The 16,988-nt window shown below is 38.8% G+C and overlaps 3 protein-coding genes and 2 non-coding genes across 5 annotated transcripts; 3 read left to right on the plus strand and 2 right to left on the minus strand.

The window, feature by feature from the left end:
* Positions 1-731: 731 nt before the first annotated feature.
* Positions 732-803, plus strand: trnaq-uug (transfer RNA glutamine (anticodon UUG)). The gene has a single exon. It is a non-coding gene; the product is annotated as a tRNA-Gln (tRNA).
* A 1,504-nt stretch (positions 804-2,307) lies between these two features.
* Positions 2,308-2,379, plus strand: trnaq-cug (transfer RNA glutamine (anticodon CUG)). The gene has a single exon. It is a non-coding gene; the product is annotated as a tRNA-Gln (tRNA).
* Positions 2,380-2,876: 497 nt separating this feature from the next.
* Positions 2,877-7,565, minus strand: LOC117252237 (betaine--homocysteine S-methyltransferase 1-like). The gene is made up of 8 exons (XM_033618978.2): positions 7,411-7,565; positions 5,287-5,419; positions 4,761-4,873; positions 4,476-4,667; positions 4,048-4,195; positions 3,765-3,947; positions 3,366-3,594; positions 2,877-3,239 (listed from the first exon to the last, which is right to left on the minus strand). The coding sequence occupies exons 1-8, from the start codon at positions 7,426-7,428 to the stop codon at positions 3,158-3,160; spliced, it is 1,098 nt and encodes a 365-aa protein (XP_033474869.1). The 5' UTR covers positions 7,429-7,565; the 3' UTR covers positions 2,877-3,157.
* A 536-nt stretch (positions 7,566-8,101) lies between these two features.
* LOC117251874 (betaine--homocysteine S-methyltransferase 1-like) lies at positions 8,102-11,206 on the minus strand. Its single transcript, XM_033618415.2, has 8 exons — positions 11,003-11,206; positions 10,041-10,173; positions 9,836-9,948; positions 9,566-9,757; positions 9,325-9,472; positions 9,058-9,240; positions 8,745-8,973; positions 8,102-8,618 (listed from the first exon to the last, which is right to left on the minus strand). The coding sequence occupies exons 1-8, from the start codon at positions 11,021-11,023 to the stop codon at positions 8,501-8,503; spliced, it is 1,137 nt and encodes a 378-aa protein (XP_033474306.1). The 5' UTR covers positions 11,024-11,206; the 3' UTR covers positions 8,102-8,500.
* Positions 11,207-11,855: 649 nt separating this feature from the next.
* LOC117252920 (centromere protein H) lies at positions 11,856-16,904 on the plus strand. The gene is made up of 10 exons (XM_033620198.2): positions 11,856-12,030; positions 13,028-13,159; positions 13,308-13,363; positions 13,453-13,495; positions 13,615-13,683; positions 13,804-13,860; positions 13,970-14,033; positions 15,464-15,515; positions 15,603-15,763; positions 16,732-16,904. The coding sequence occupies exons 2-10, from the start codon at positions 13,047-13,049 to the stop codon at positions 16,822-16,824; spliced, it is 708 nt and encodes a 235-aa protein (XP_033476089.2). The 5' UTR covers positions 11,856-12,030; positions 13,028-13,046; the 3' UTR covers positions 16,825-16,904.
* Positions 16,905-16,988: the final 84 nt, after the last annotated feature.

Raw genomic sequence — 16,988 nt, forward strand, 5'->3', positions numbered from 1 at the left:
CTCGTTTACACAAATTGGCTGGACCTTTTCAGGGTGCATGAACTGAAATTAATATTCCCCTTTGACTATTCTCTTGATGGATGAAAATCAATCCCTCACCAGGGTGCATCACTTCTAATGATACTAAGAGAAATTCCAAATGGATTCCAGCAGAGTTTGCCTCTGCACTGATGAGCCCCGTTGCATCATGTGTTATGGTGCAATGTGTTGCCTCTTAAATAAATTCTTTATCAATAGCTTATTAAATACTGATGTATGATCATCTGGATAAAAATATAAAAGGGCAAATGAAGGGTTTCAGGACGGAGATAGGCTGCACTAATGGTGAGGAGCCAAGCAACATCATACAAGTAGCACATCCCACACCTAAAACCCCGAGCACATTGACTAAATTCCTCGAACTGGAGCCTACAAGACGTGAAAATACATTGCTGAGATTCCTTGTTCTCCATCTGTGACAAATAAAAGGCTTATTAAATATAGACCTATCCACTGATTGCCAGCTCAATAGGCTAGTAACTGTCGCTCTCAGGAGTGTGGAAGCTGTACTTCCATAACACAATGTGGTTGGACAGGGACAACTGTGTGGAGAGAACATGAAACAGCTGAAAAAGTTTTAATCCTTAATTTAGTGTAGCACAGATTTTTTTTTTTTACTATGATATTAACAATTTCTTGAAGGCCAAATTAAAATCATACTGCCTCAGGAAAACATAGGTGTAGATGTGCAGGGTTCCATGGTGTAATGGTTAGCACTCTGGACTTTGAATCCAGCGATCCGAGTTCAAATCTCGGTGGAACCTCAAGGTTTTTCAAGGTAACACTTACATGTGGTGATGAATACAATAACCAGTTCTTCAGGTGTCTTGAATTCTCTACAACTAGTAGCCGATAAAAGAAATACATAGTGGCTCATACACACCATTCAAATAGCAAACAATACACATAAATAACTTACAAAATAAATGTGGGATCATTGACATAAGTCAGTTAACAGCTGAATGTCCCATGACAAGTGACTTAAGTATCAATAAATAACTACAGGAACAAATAAATGAAATAAATTAATTGATGTCCTCTTTAATGACCTTAAGTGTAAACCTTTTTTAGTCTATTAATGCATTTATTTATTTATTCACATATTTATTTCAGCACTTGTTTATTTCTGTATTTATTTTTCCTATTTATTTACTTCGTTGGACATATATTTATATATTTTCTTATTTCCATATTTCTACGTTTATTTCCATATTTATACATTTACTTGTGCTGTATTTATTTATTTATGAATTAATTTATATTTAAGTCATTTTTTGACCAATACATTATGTTACATATATGTTTGAATGAATCAATAAATCAAAAATAAATAAACAAATAGACATTTTTGTCTACAGTTTTTATTTATGTACTTGAATTTTATATGCATGAAGCAAAGCAGCTCTGCAGGAGTATGCTTGATACTGTTCTCCCTTTCTTGGTGATGACAACATTTAAAACAACAGTAAATAAGACAAAAACATTTTAAAATACTTTTTCTATATAAACTCCACATCATCCAAATGCATAAGTTGATCAAATGACAGCAAATTTAATCACTGGTTTGTAGTGGGCTACATCTTTCTAGTTTTTTTCCTTTTTGGGAGTGAGGGTTTTGTATGCTGTCTAGTGCAGTTAAACATTTTAAGAAAAGACTTGGTATGAAATGGTATGAGTAAGACAAATGCTCAAATCATTGTTAAAATTTAACAGAAAACTTGCCTCAAACTTCTAACTCAGCCATACTTTGTATTGTTCATTGGGATCACAGAGGAAAAGGGCTGGCTGAGTTTAGAGGAGACTGGAGTCACAAATTTGATGACTTTGGACTAGACTTGACAAAATCAAAAAAGGCCTGCAACACAACTTGAACTGTAACATCAATGACTTGTGACTTCACTTGGACTGGAGCCCCTCGACTTGAAATACTTCAGAGTTTCTCCAAGCCTAAAGATTTAAAAGTTTGTTATTTAAAAGTGTGCCACAAATAAGTTCAGGTCCCTTCATCTCCTGAATCAGCTAATGATGACACTTTTCATTCCCAGCAACTCGACACTTGAGCCCCCAGATCCACTTTGTTTGAACCAATCCAACCAAGTATCAGGCAAGAACCATGAAGAACCAACGTTACATTACAGAGCACCAGTTAGAAAACAAGACACCAAAAACAATTTTGGTTGTGTAGAAAAACCAACGTGAAGTATGCAAAACATTAAGGTCAAAAATCACAGATGGAGCTGCAACAACTTCCAACAAATAGATATGTGTGGTTCCATGGTGTAATGGTTAGCACTCTGGACTCTGAATCCAGCGATCTGAGTTCAAATCTCGGTGGAACCTATCATCTTTGCAAAGTGGCACAACCTTCAACACAAGTGATCTCTACAATCAGGATAAAATTGTCAAATAATCTTCTAATATTGTGCAAAAGGTCTTTGATTGCAGACATTCCAGCTTCTCCTGCTCCGTCACTGAATTTGTAAAATTTCTAAAATGTGCTGTAGCAACATTTATACATATTTACATAATCATAGCCTTTATATAAACTTTTATTACCTCACTATGGCTGAGTCAAGGTAAAGGTTAGGTAACTGTCCTTACTTCACCTAACTTTTACCCTGATACAGTAGACAGCTATTTGTGTCCTGAGTTACCCTGACCTGACCCTGATACAGCGTTATGTATAAATCCCATGCTGATAATGAGTAACATGAAAAGAGCCATGTGTGGGACAGAGTGATAGAGGAAGACTTTGCCCCATGCTATCACTTACGCTCAAAATTTCCCGGAATAACAAAAATAAAGCATTACATTTGAAAAAACAACATTGTTTGAAATAGTGGACAAAATGTATATTTTTTAATGAAACATAAAAAGCAGCAAATTTCAGCATTCTGACAATAAATATAACGAGCCTGTGAGGATGTTTTACAACTAATAAATGCAGTGATAATTAAAACTATCAGCTTTGTTTTATGTATATTTGCTATTACAGTATTGATGTCATCTGATTAGATGTGTAAGGAATAAGACATAGTCGTACTGTTGCTATACAGAATATTGTACAGTAGAGACAGGTGATTGTGTTTGATTTCAGCTAATGATATCCTCCCTCCTATTAATTAGCTGGTGTGGCCATGGAGGGACATTTGGGACGTCCAGAAGCAGGCAACAGGTTTTCCCAGTACTCTCGACGAGACCTAAGACAAATGTTGGCAGATTAGTTACAGAAATGTTCTTACTGTCATCTTATCCTACTGTCTGCTGTCTTTTCTGAAAATGATGCCTAATTTGAAAAGAGCAGCGAGTGTTCTGCTGAGTCTTACCTGGCTCTGACCCAGGGTTTAGTGTGCATCTCCAGAGCAGCTCCCCACAGTCCGTGCTTCTCTGAAGCTGGTGGGAGGAATCCTCTCTCTGCAGCCACCTCTTCTGCTATAGCTCTGATATGGTAGGGCTCAAATCCACAGCAGCCTCCAATGTAGCGAATTCCAGCATTGTAAGCCTCTCTGGCATATTTATGGATATCCCAGCGGGTCATTGCTCTGGTCTCCAGTGCTGAGAGGAGGGTCACATATATGACTATCATATCAAAGCTCTCTTTAAACTGTGAAGGGCGTTTAAAAAGGTAGCAATATGAACTCTACACTCACATACTACTTTCTTAACACCATTTACAATTTTAAAATATCTTTTTTACTTCATCCTACACAAAATAAAATACTGACCAAAGGGGAACTCAGGTAGAGAGACGTATCCAGTGTGGTTGCACTCAGGTGTGTGAAAGCCCAGCGGCTGGATCATGAGATGTGCTTTGAGACCAGCTCTCTCTAATCCCTCTTTCATCAACTTCACTGTACGAATGCACGTCAGAGGGTCCAGGTGGCAATTTATTCCAACAATGTCAGCTCCTGCACATGAACACACACACACATATAAATCATTTAAACTGTACTCCTCATCATACATCATTGCCAACTTAAAGTACGGCATCACAGAAGGTCGGCGTACCAGCTTTGACCAGCCTGACAGCACACTCTCCAGGTGGGACTCCCTGCATGTCTCCTTGAGGGGAGATGCACATTGTTGCACCCACCGCTTTACCGCTAGTCTTTAGCACCTCCACTGCCCACACTGCCTCCTCCACGTGATCAAAGAACTGCAGGAAAAAATATGCATGCAATCAATAAAGCTCGATTTAAAAAAGAAGCACTGAAAAATAAATCACCGACAATGCACAGAGGGTTTATCAGAGTTTGTCAGAGAAAAAAAGAATTGCACAGTCATTATTACATCATTATTCATTAATATTAGTCATTTGATTTATTGTTTGGATGGATAAATATTGATCAATGCAGGTTTAAGCACATTAAAATTGATTTTTACAAAGTTATTTCCCTTTAAAATAACTCCAGAGTTAGTCCTCTTGCTAGTCATACCTCTGCAATAAAGAAATCAATGTCCTTCTTGAGGAAGTCATCCATCTGTTTCTTAAAGATGGCCTTGACCTCAGTTTGATTGCGACTCTTCGCATAACAGGGAGTCTGGGACACGCCCCCAGCGACCAACGCATCACCCTCATTGGCTACCTCCCTCGCCAGGTCACAGGCTGCCTCATTGATCTGGGCCCCCTGGATCAGACGAGAGCAGACTGATATGAGGATAATTTTTATCATGTGATGTAAACAGAATAATGCTGTTGTTCACTTAGGTTTTGTGCTGACAGTGATGTCGGTGACGTTGCCGCTCATCTCCAGCTTGTCCTCACTGCAGTAGAAGGTGAACGTCTGAATCACATTGGCTCCTGCTCTCAGGAACTCTCTGTGCAGCTGCCGCACTGACAGTGACAGAAAAAGAGAGACAGAGGAGGATCCTTTATGAAGAAGTGAGGCAGATAGATTTTGCACAGATATAAAGGGCCTTAATTCTGTGATCTTAATAAATGACAGAACAGAGAACTGCATCTTTGTGATTAATAATATGGGGCAAGGGCAAAAGTGGATTACCTATCAGGTTAAGAGAGGGCCCCAAAAGTCCTAAATTCACTGCATGCCAATAGGTCATATTGACTTGATTAACTGAACATTTGTTGGCACGTTGGCACCACTGATTACCTCCAGTATATGCTAATTTTAAGGTCCTGTCGTACAGAGAGGCCCTCCTTAAAAAAAAATAAAATTTTGTAATGTGGGACAGACTTTTGCCCCTGGGCCCCCTAACCGGTTCATCCAGCAATGGGCCGGTTTATACCTGCTTCAGGATGTTCAACAGCTGCCTCAGGTGTCCAGTGTCCTGCCTTCACATATCCACGTCGCTCAAGCTGCATCACATAACCTCCATCTCCTACAACCACCTCCCCAGCATTCAGTCGCTCCAAGATACCCTGAATGCACACACACACACACACACACACACACACACATGCAGATAGTTACTGCACTCACAAAGAGCATGCATGTACAAACACACTGTAAATATCCCCTCAGGGCTAAAGACTGAAATGCAGAGCTCACTTGAGAAGTAGTTCAGGTATGAAGTGTCTAAAACAGGAATGTCATGATAAACTCTGCTCATTTGAAATAAATAAGGTTTGAAGGTCATTTGGAGATGGTTTGAGTCTCTCACAGTGTTACAACGCATCCCGAACAAGCCGGCAAACGCGTTAAACATTTGTGAATATGTCACATTGACCCTCTTTACAGCTCACAATAAAAATGCATCTGGTATCCAGATTATACCAGATTATGTCTAGATATGATTAAACCTGATTATATTTACACCTGGTGTTAATGTGTGTCTCCAGTGTCTACATTGAGATCTTGTCACTCTGTCCAGCTACTAAGAACTGTGCAGACCAAATTTCTTTGCCTGTCAAATCCTCTTTCCAAGGGTGATTGTATGTGAAACACACCACCTGTTACACCTCAGACAGGATGATTTGATCATATCTCTGACAATCATCTTAAAGCACCGGCTGTTTTCTTTTGTAAACAAGTGAAGGAGGGAGGGCTGCTGCTGCCTCGTTGGCTTGGAACAGTCGCACGATTAGGTAGGCTATCTCCACCCAGGTAGTTGCTGTATGTAGACTGAAAAGGCGATTGCAGTTATACTTGAGGTCAATGTGATCACAATGTGTCCCTGAGGTGGTTTGGCTGGTCGGATCGCAACCCCTCAGTGTGTTTTGGGTGCATTTACACATGCAGCCAGGTGCAGTAGTACATGTTGAGGTGGGTGTTCTCCAAGGGAGATAGGCAGGTTACCAAGGAGAAAGTGGGTATACTCTCTTATAAGGCTTTTTTGGCTGATAGGGGATACCCCTTTACTGCACCACTGCCTGTAGCCTACTTTTATGTAATCAAACACTATCTGGAAGCAATCCAATCATCCAAAATTAATTTTATTGCAAGGTGTAAATGGGGTCAATTGTTGCTACTTCATGCCTACTGTTTGCCACCCTATGAAATGATATTTTGAGCTGGTTACATGTTAAAGTATCTGACCTTCTGCTGATCTCTCATATTAAAAATTTACAGACATGGGCATGCTCCACATTTCAGCTTATCCAGATATTACTCTGTAGCTATGACTTGCGCTCACTGCACTTAAAAAAAAAAAAACATTTTATGCTAACAATTTGCATTAAATTGTTCTTCGGAATGGAGAATTTAAATTGCTCTGGTAACTTTGACAATTAAAGGGGAACTGAGCCTATTTTCAAAATTCATACTGTATTCCTATGGTTTAAGACTGTCCAAAAAAAGAGTTAACATTTACAATTTCGTCCCAAAATTCAAAACTAGAGTGCTAAAAAACTCAAATTTGTGATGTCATCAAGTATTAGGTCTGGAGCTGCTCCATAATCGATGAATGGTGAAGGATGTTAGATGACACTGAGAGCACCCAGGGGACTGATCTGAGTATATGGGTGCATTTTCAGTTTCAGGGCTGAGAACACTACAATAGAAGAACGCTCATTTGTGTTTAAAAAAGAAAACATTTGTGAATACACAAAATCAGGCTCCCATTCATTGTCTATGGGGCAGCTCCAAACTTTATACTCTATGACATTTCAAGTTTGAGACTTACATCTCTGGTTTCTGGCTTTGAGATAAAGTAGCTCATGTTCATAAACATTCCTAGGTCATAGCAATAACATTAGAAGTGTTCATTTAGGTGGTGACCCCCTTTATGTCAATTAATTCCCAGACAACACGAGTTCAAGACTCAATCTAAATCCTCAAGTCTATAAAACCGCAGTGAAGTTCGCATTATGTCTGAAAGTTTCACTCTGTAACCGCGTCTTCTCATTTGGTTTCACTGGTTTCACTCACGATTTCAAACCGCGAGGTGACTAGTTATGTTTCCTTGACTCACCCTCCTTTTGCTCTCCATCCTCGATTAAATCCTGGCAAGCTTGCAAAACTTGGAAAACTGAGAGTGAGCTCGTTTGAGATGAATCAGGGATCGCACACAGCACTGCGACTGACTTATGGCAAGCTGTAGCTGTCAGCACAGAGACCAGTAATATACATACCAGCAGCAGCGCTTCTCCCTTTTCCCCGCCCCTTCAGCTTAATAAATAAAGCTGAATATCTAAATGATTAAAATACAATTAATATAAAAACCACGCCAATTCTCGTGAGTAAGACCACATGTAAAAATTTGAACGAGGAATTGATGCATTAAATCAAAGGACAGATGAAGCATCCACGCCTTCATGCGCGTTTTGGGTGCATTTACACATGCACCCAGGGGTGTAGTCTATTACTTGAGTCAAAATATAGATCTCTTGGTCAAATATGACTCCAATACAAGTGAAAGTTGCTGAGTCAAAGTATTACTTGCAGTAAAGTACTGGAGTAATTGCTTAAAAAAAAAAAAAAAAAAAAAAAACACTTTAGTACACTGGTCATAATTTGTAGGCGAAGGGTTAATTCAACTTCTAATACACAGCAATGCCAGAAATGTGAAACACAGACTGCATTTACTTAGTTGGGCTTCTTCACTTGACAAACCTATAGTAGCGCTATTTTACAAAGAAAAAAAAAGCTATTGTTCAAAAAAGAGAATTTTATGTCTTTATTTATTACGTGAAAATATTTCACAGCAGTTTACAACAATCAATGAACCGATATGATTAAACCTAAGAAGATGTTTTACAACTGATATGATGTTTAAGGCCGACTGTGTACAATCTATGTATTAGTTATAAAGGTTAGGAATAGTGCATACAGTTACAGAAAATAAAAAAGAAACAAAGTGGCCAATTTAATGATGAAGTTAAGTATAATAAGGCCAAGCCAACTGGAGTGACCAAATAATGAGGGGCTGTTGAGTTCTGAAACAGTAGCCAACAACAAACCACAAACCTCTGTGTAAACAAAGATCAGATCATTGATTGACATTCTTGATCTAAAAAAAAGGGACACTCTGATCAGACATATAAAGAACAGAGTAAACTGTATTAGGATGGTGTGGTAGATTTCAGCTGTTCTTCATAATCATCCTCTGCTGTGGCCATGGAGGGACATTTGGGACGTCCAGAAGCAGGCAACAGGTTTTCCCAGTACTCTCGACGAGACCTGAAACAAATGTTGGCAGATTAGTTGCAGAAATGTTCTTACTGTCATCTTGTCCTACTGTCTGCTGTCTTTTGTAAAAATGATGCCTAATTTGAAAAGAGCAGCGAGTGTTCTGCTGAGTCTTACCTGGCTCTGACCCAGGGTTTAGTGTGCATCTCCAGAGCAGCTCCCCACAGTCCGTGCTTCTCTGAAGCTGGTGGGAGGAATCCTCTCTCTGCAGCCACCTCTTCTGCTATAGCTCTGATATGGTAGGGCTCAAATCCACAGCAGCCTCCAATGTAGCGAATTCCAGCATTGTAAGCCTCTCTGGCGTATTTATGGATATCCCAGCGGGTCATTGCTCTGGTCTCCAGTGCTGAGAGGGTCAAATATATAAGTCTGCAATTGAATGAATAACAGTCTTTTTGTTCTGCACAAAAGACAATACACAAATACTGACCGAAGGGGTACTCAGGTAGGCTGGTGTATCCACCCAAGTTGCACTCAGGTGTGTGAAAGCCCAGCGGCTGGATCATGAGATGTGCTTTGAGACCAGCTCTCTCTAATCCCTCTTTCATCAACTTCACTGTACGAACGCACGTCAGAGGGTCCAGGTGGCAATTTATTCCAACAATGTCAGCTCCTGCACATAAAACATATTTAGATTGCACACCTGCAAAAATATTTAATTCTTGTTGAAGTACGGCAACACAGAAGGTCAGCGTACCAGCTTTGACCAGCCTGACAGCACACTCTCCAGGTGGGACTCCCTGCATGTCTCCATGAGGGGAGATGCACAGAGTTGCACCCACTGCTTTACCGCTGGTCTTTAGCACCTCCACTGCCCACACTGCCTCCTCCACGTGATCAAAGAACTGCAGGAGGAGGATGCATTGAATCATTAACAAGAAGTACTTATGCACATTACCATCTGTTGTACAGTTATTCCTCTTGGGTGCTGCTCATACCTCCACTATAAGGAAATCAATGTCCTTCTTGAGGAAGTCATCCATCTGTTTCTTAAAGATGGCCTTGACCTCTGCCTCATTGTGACTCTTCGTATAACAGGGAGTCTTAGAAACGCACCCAGCGACCAACGCATCACCCTCATTGGCTACCTCCCTCGCCAGGTCACAGGCTGCCTCATTGATCTGGGCCCCCTGGATCAGACGAGAGCAGATTGTGATACCAGACTGATGTAGGAATCATTTTCATCAGGTACAGTGGGGCAGACTTACAGTGATGTTGGGGACGTTGCCGCTTATCTCCAGCTTGTCCTCACTGCAGTAGAAGGTGAACGTCTGAATCACATTGGCTCCTGCTCTCAGGAACTCTCTGTGCAGCTGCCGCACTGATGAGAAGCATAGAGAGAGCGGCTTTTATGGAAAATACAAAAACATTATATGCAAATTATGCTTGATAGGAGTGGGTGACGTGCAGCACCTGCTTCTGGGTGTTCAACAGCTGCCTCAGGTGTCCAGTGTCCTGCCTTCACATATCCACGTCGCTCAAGCTGCAGCACATAACCTCCATCTCCTACAACCACCTCTCCAGCATTTAGTCGCTCCAAGATACCCTGAATGCACACACACACACACACACACACACACATAGAGCTTTTTGTCAGGCCTCTCTCACAGTGTTGATCAGAATATAAAAAGTATTTAGCCCCTGAATTCATCACCTGACACATGATCAATAATATTTGGTGACAATACTCATCAAATAATATATCAAGATGATAACATATCATCTTGTTTTGCATCTATTACAGCTTGTGAGCCCATTAATCTCCCTGACGACAAAGTTCCAGGCAGTCTGCACAGTAACAAGACTTCACTGAAAATGTATATACCATTTATCTTTATTATCCATTTATCTTGATTCTGTTGCATAAAGCTGAGGTCAACTGGCCCCAAGTGAAAGAAATTATCACAAAGCAAACAGTAAGACTATGATAAATATCCACAGCTACTATTATTCATTATTAAACACTGTAAGTGACATCTTCATGTTTAATTTAACAGGTTTATTAGAATAGAGAGGAGCTCACACACCATTCACAACTTGCATGTTTTAAACAGTGTTGCTTGTTATCATGAAGGCAGTAAACTACAAATGGAGTGAACTTCCACTGTCCTCTGTCCAGAAGCACTTGTTGAGATTTGGTTGTTCATTTTATATTTTTCTAAACCTCCCTATAGTCTACTGCATTTCATATGTTGGATGAACTATAGGGTGCACATTTATATCAATCAGTTAACTGCTCTTAAGGCGTGCAGTCTGTTTGCACAATAGTGTTAAAAGACAACGTTCACAATGTCACACAGACAGACAGACAGACAGGCCAAATGCAACATGCATAATTATGCCTTTGCGAAACTAAACGCTGCTCATGATCATACCCTTCTCTTCTTGCTCTCCATCGTCCACTCGGCAACGTGTCTGTGCAGAGTTCAGAAACAGCTCTGCTGTTCGTCTCTAATCGTGCGTCACTGATTGAAGAGCACGATAATCTCACGAGATTGAGGAAGCCATTTTTACTGTAAACCCACCGAGCACGGTCACTTCCACATTCACGGCTGCTGCTGCAGCCCCGTGACGCTCAAGGCGAGGCGAATCACAATTTCTGTTATGAATTGTGGGATGTTCGCAAAAAATGGCTGCTGTAGAGCTTTAAAGATAATGCTGTAAAGATACTAATAATCGGTTTAGTAAATTAATCTATAAAATAGATATACACACATTTTTATAATAATAATAACACTAATAACATTAATACTAATAAAATATATTCAATATTTAAGATCATTATTATTATTATTCGTGCATAAATGGTAATTTCATATATTTATTTATGTTTTTTCTTAAATTCATAATACCACTACAGACGTTTTGGGAAATTATCAAAATCAATGTTTTTATATACTGTTTTATTTTATTTATTTTCTTTACTTTTTCTGGTACTATATCAATTTAAAGGTTTGTAAACTGGCACGGAGAAACTATTGGGGAATAATGCATAATTTATTAACGAATTTTTCCTGTTGACTCTTGGCCTGCAGGAGGCGCTGCTTCACCTGCTGTAGAAATCAGGAAGACGGCCCGGAAGTAACGTGACGCCACTTCCTGGCGGGGTTTCGATCTGAAGCGGATATAAACAAAACCAGGGAGCAATTTAACGTGTTTAAACATATACACTAGACAAGTAGTGTGTTTTTTGGACAAACAATGCTTCATTTGTGACAGCAGCTGGAAGTTTTTTTTTTTTTAAAGTTATTGTCAAAGTTCTAATAAACAGTCGTCAGAAGTGACTAACGTTACGTTAACGGTAATTACCAAGTGTTAGTGTCAAAGGAAGAGATAATAACGTTAGTACCTTTAGCTGTGTTTAACTTTCATTTACGGGTAACGTTTACCGTTATTAAGCAAGGTAAGATATTATAACCCACTTCTGTTTGTTAATTTACATCATTAATGTGCAGAACCTCTCAATGTTCCTCAAAATAATCTGCCAAATGTACAAGGGGATGTTGACTTTGACAGATGCATCTAAAACGTTAGCATTAAACTTTCGGATTATCAAGGGTGGAGTTTACATTGACCCAGTTGTCAGTACTTTAGCAATTGTACATAGAGTAGTTCAATTTTCTGCCACTTTGTATACTTGTGTATGCAATATTGTACATTTTACCTGCTTATTATATAACCAACGTTAGTTGACTGCAATAGTTACCAATCAATTAGCAGATTAAGCCTTTCACATTGTTATATACAAACATTTCTACTTACTAAAATTTTTCCCGAGTGACTTTTTTTGGTAATATGATCATCTTAGAAATTGTAAAGCATTTTGTAGGTTATGCAGCAGTTTGTTAAGCAGTTCATTTTCTTCACTTCAGCCAGGGACAACTTTAAAATGTGATGTAAATGCATCAGTAAATATAATCCTCTGATACATAAGTATAGACAGCTATAACACTTATGGTGAATATTATTCTGCACAAACAGCACTTTTGCTTTTGATGGTTTAACTACACTCTGCAGATAAAAATAACATTTCAGTGCAGTATTAACTTGTAATGCAGTATATTTAGCTTGTTTAAATAGCTTTTACTCAAGGTTTGATTCAAAATAAGTCTCTATAAATATTGTAATGCTATTATAGTGTGCAGCACAATTATCAAGTAAAAACATTTCATTGTACATTCATTCTAGTTCACTAGTTTCTGACAATTATATTTCACTCTGTGTGTTTGCCTTTTATACCTTGTAGTAAGAATCAGATTTACCCTGATCTTAATACATTAGAAAATGCAGTAAGACATGAGTAGTAAGTCATTCTTTTGGGTCAGCAGCAATACATTGGTTTAGGCTCCTTGAATCAATCCCAGGTGATGTGACATAACTGGGTTGATTTGTACCTCCAGACACCTTCACTAATCTGTGATGGACCCATCTGACAACATGGGAAAACTCAACCACATGGTGGAGGCTGTGGCACTGAATGATGGTCCTGCTCCTGACAGCTCCACTGGACAGAAACCTGCAGACCTGCTGAGGTTCTCCCTCCACATCTGCTTTAACACTTCTGTTATTACTCAGTTTACAGTGGCTTAGTGCTGGTTTATTTGATGAGTCACACCCTAACACCAGTGTGCTTTCTTCTATCTTGTCTTATTCATAAGTGCTGAAATTACTATTTTTCAGAATAAAACAGCAGATGTCCAACCAGTGCTTTGAGATGGCAGTACAGCTTCATGCAGGTTTGCAACTATGTGCATTTTTTCACGACATGTTAAATTTTCATCAAGTTAGTGTACAAACAAAGCATTAATATTGTTTTCTGTAACAGGAAAAAGTAAGAGAACATGCACATCTGAAGCAGACAGAGACTTGTGAGTATTTTTGAAAATAGCCTTTTTAATGTGGGTGTAGAATTTAACACAAATGTAAAATTAGAGTTGATTTCAAAATATGTACTGTTAACCTTTTTTTTTTTTATCAAATGTTACAGGCCTGAGTATGTCAATGAGTTGGAAAGAGTCAAGGCAGTTCATTTTAACAGCACATTGGCACTGCACAGGTAAACCGACGCCTTATCTTCTGTGAAGAGTCATTTTTTCACGTTATATAAAAGTATCACATAGAAGCAGTGAACTTTGGTTAACTTTGACCAATCATTAATTTAACTTGTGTCTTTCAGGATGCAGATATGGCACGCCATCGGAGAAAAACTGAAACAGAATGACTCAGAGGCAGTGTAAGTCAGTTAACAACATATTGAAACAATTTACATATATATATATATATATATATTTATATTTGAATTATTTTGATGAATATGTGTCAAACCTTTGTGTTTTTCTTAGTGACCTGAAAGCTGTGAATGATCGCTGCATGGCTCTTTGTTCACAAATAAAACAACTACAGCAAGTAAGCAGCCTTATATTTCATTGTATATGTTTAGTGTTCGTCTGCGTTGAAACCGTGTTAAAAACAATCTTATATATAATATGTAGCAATATTTAGTTTAATATCCAGACTGAACCACCAAGCCAAAAATGTCAGTATTTGAGTTACATACAGCACTTTTAACTGGTAACTTATATATTTATTTTCCCAGCCTGGACCCAATTTCCATGGTTTTGTGTCTTAAGTGACTAATGGCAGCGACTTTTTTTTTTTTTTTTTTTAAAATTGGTCAACTATTATTGAGCAAGCCACCTTCAGAAAAACAGGCTGCAGTGTAACTATTTGGGACATAAAAGTGCCTGTTTTTGCAACTGACAGGCTTTATAGAGAGGATCCCTACTACGATAGACCTTTTTGTTGCAGGTTAAGATCCTTTTTGTTTAACCAGAAACAACCCAAACTCACCAAACTCCATTTATATAAACAGTAATTTTAGCGTGTATAGAGGCAGCATATTTTCACATCTAACAATGTGAATTAAGGGTTTATTTCAACTAAACCAGAGTTGGTGATTGTTGGAACAGTGGAGACACAAATCAAGACAGCATTTTTGAGTTTCATTTTGTTTCCGTCGACTTTGATCCAAGTGTGTTTTATCGTGATATTTAAATATAGTCTGGTGGGTTTAGCAATAGCGATTTGGGGATTGTTTCTGACTAAACAAAAAGGATCTTACTCTTAAATAATAACATTAATCTCTGTAGGGATCCTCTCCATAATGTTGTCAGACACTTAAAATAACAATCTGAGCCTGTCAGTGGCAAAAACAAGCAGTTTTAGTGGATGTAAACTCACAGTGTGAATAAACCCTGAGTGGTTTCATTGCAGTCCCTTTTTGTTGCTGACAGCTGCAGCACTTTTGCTCAATACTGGACCAGTTTCAAAATGGTTGTCTCCATTCGTCACTTAGACACAAAAACGTGAAAATGTGGTTCAGGTTGAAAAATACCAAAGTTACCCTTTAAAAGTGTAACAGATGTATGTTTAACTGCTGAATCATGGTTAACTCACCCTCAACCTTTGTGGCCTCAGTGACCGTCATACCCTCTGATGTATGAGGACAATCAGGCTGCCTATCATAGAGAGACAGATTAAGAAAACCTTGAGGTGTCTCAACTTCTTGAGATATGCAAGGGGAAGAAATCTGGTTCTGACTGGTATTAACACTGTAGCTGGAAAGAGTTGTAAACGACCCTCTTTATGACCTTGTTATTCAAGACAGTTTAGGACATATTCATGGTACAGAGCAGGGTCTGTAAGTTCTGATGCCAGACTCTCTGTAATCAGAAGAGATCATAAGTTTGGTTTCTTGTATTTCGTACTGTTTTATTCATCAGTATGTTTCTGTGATAATTTATCCTGTACTGGATTCCTTTGTGTTTTGTTAACAGGAGACAAAAGATCTTCAAGATGACATCACAGAAATACAGAAGAAGAGGCTAAGTATGTTCTGTGGTTCACAACAAAATCAGAATTTGATGTAGTTTTTCAATGGTGACGTCTGTTGACAAATGTTTTGTGTGTACATAGAGATGAAGCGACTCACACACGAGAAAATGAAAGAGATGGAAGAGTTGATGTCCAAGAAAGAGCACCCAGATACAGAGAAGTACAAAGCTGCGTTGGAGAAAGGCCAGGCGAACCTGGAGAAATACAAAAAGATGACCATCATGACACAGAATGTCCTCAGGGTAAATAAACTGTACAGGATGTGTGTTGAAGATAGTACACTGTCTGTCGGTACAATGTTTGAAAATGGTTAATGCCGACAATGAAATCTCACCCTGCATCCTCACATGAGAATTTTAGATTTTGGGTTTGCTGCAGAGACCTGTTGTCTGCATTTGTGGACACTTTATGCACTATCTAGTGGTAGCAAGAGCACAATACACTAATTTACACAAAAACAAGATGGCAGCCATTTCTGCCATCTTGTTTGCTGACTATCCTGACACAAAAGTAGACGAGGTTCAAAACTTGATCAAATTTTATGGTTGAAACTTGTTTATCTACGATAAATAACATTTGGAATTTGATATGGCACACACATTTGAGCAATTTTAGTGATAGTAACAAGCTAACACCTTGTTAATTAGAAAGTACTCATGTGAGGACATTGGGACTTTATTACTATATTATCGCAGCATTTCACACAGACCAGTTTGACTGTTCCTACAGACAAAAAGGATGTTCCTAGCTTGGAGTATGGAGCAGGGAAAATCCATACAGAGTTACAATATTAACAAATCAAAAGGCTTTTAGATATTTTGCATTATTTTCTATTTTGTTTTTGCAAAGCTGTGTTCAGGCATTGAAATGAAGACTTTTGAACAGTTTTAGACATGAACAGTGACCCCTAACCCTAAGACTTACAAAACACTGAACAAGTGTTGCATAGTTTATAATTTTGTGGTTGCACAACAATTTTCAGGCATTAAAACAACAGTTTTACAGTTAATTACACACTCGTGACTATTAAAAATAAACCCCTTGTCTCCATATGAGGATATCATTTTTTGCAAAAACTACTTACTGTTCGAAGACAGTGCTTAGTTTTATACTTGTCATGTCCTACTTATCCCACATAGTTAGGAGCAATTAAAAGTGAATATCAAACTAAAGCTCAGATCTCAGGGGGTTAATGTGTGTTTTTCTTCAGGGCATCCTCTTGGCCTGTAAAGTCAACTGGTTGGATGATCCCAAACTTCGAGACATCGCCATGACGCTGGAGGAATTTCCCATCTCTGACTAAACTCCAACTCTATTTCTCTCATATTTATATGTGTCTGTGTTGTGTTGTCAAATAAATAATCAATAAAACTGCTAAAACCAGCATGTGTGCTTGATTTGTGAGTGCAGTGTAGATGACGTCCAGCAGCCACCAGAGGGCGACACACGACGCCAGCAGAGATTTTA

Source organism: Epinephelus lanceolatus, chromosome 9 (genome assembly GCF_041903045.1).
Source record: "Epinephelus lanceolatus isolate andai-2023 chromosome 9, ASM4190304v1, whole genome shotgun sequence".
Lineage (NCBI taxonomy): Eukaryota > Metazoa > Chordata > Actinopteri > Perciformes > Serranidae > Epinephelus > Epinephelus lanceolatus.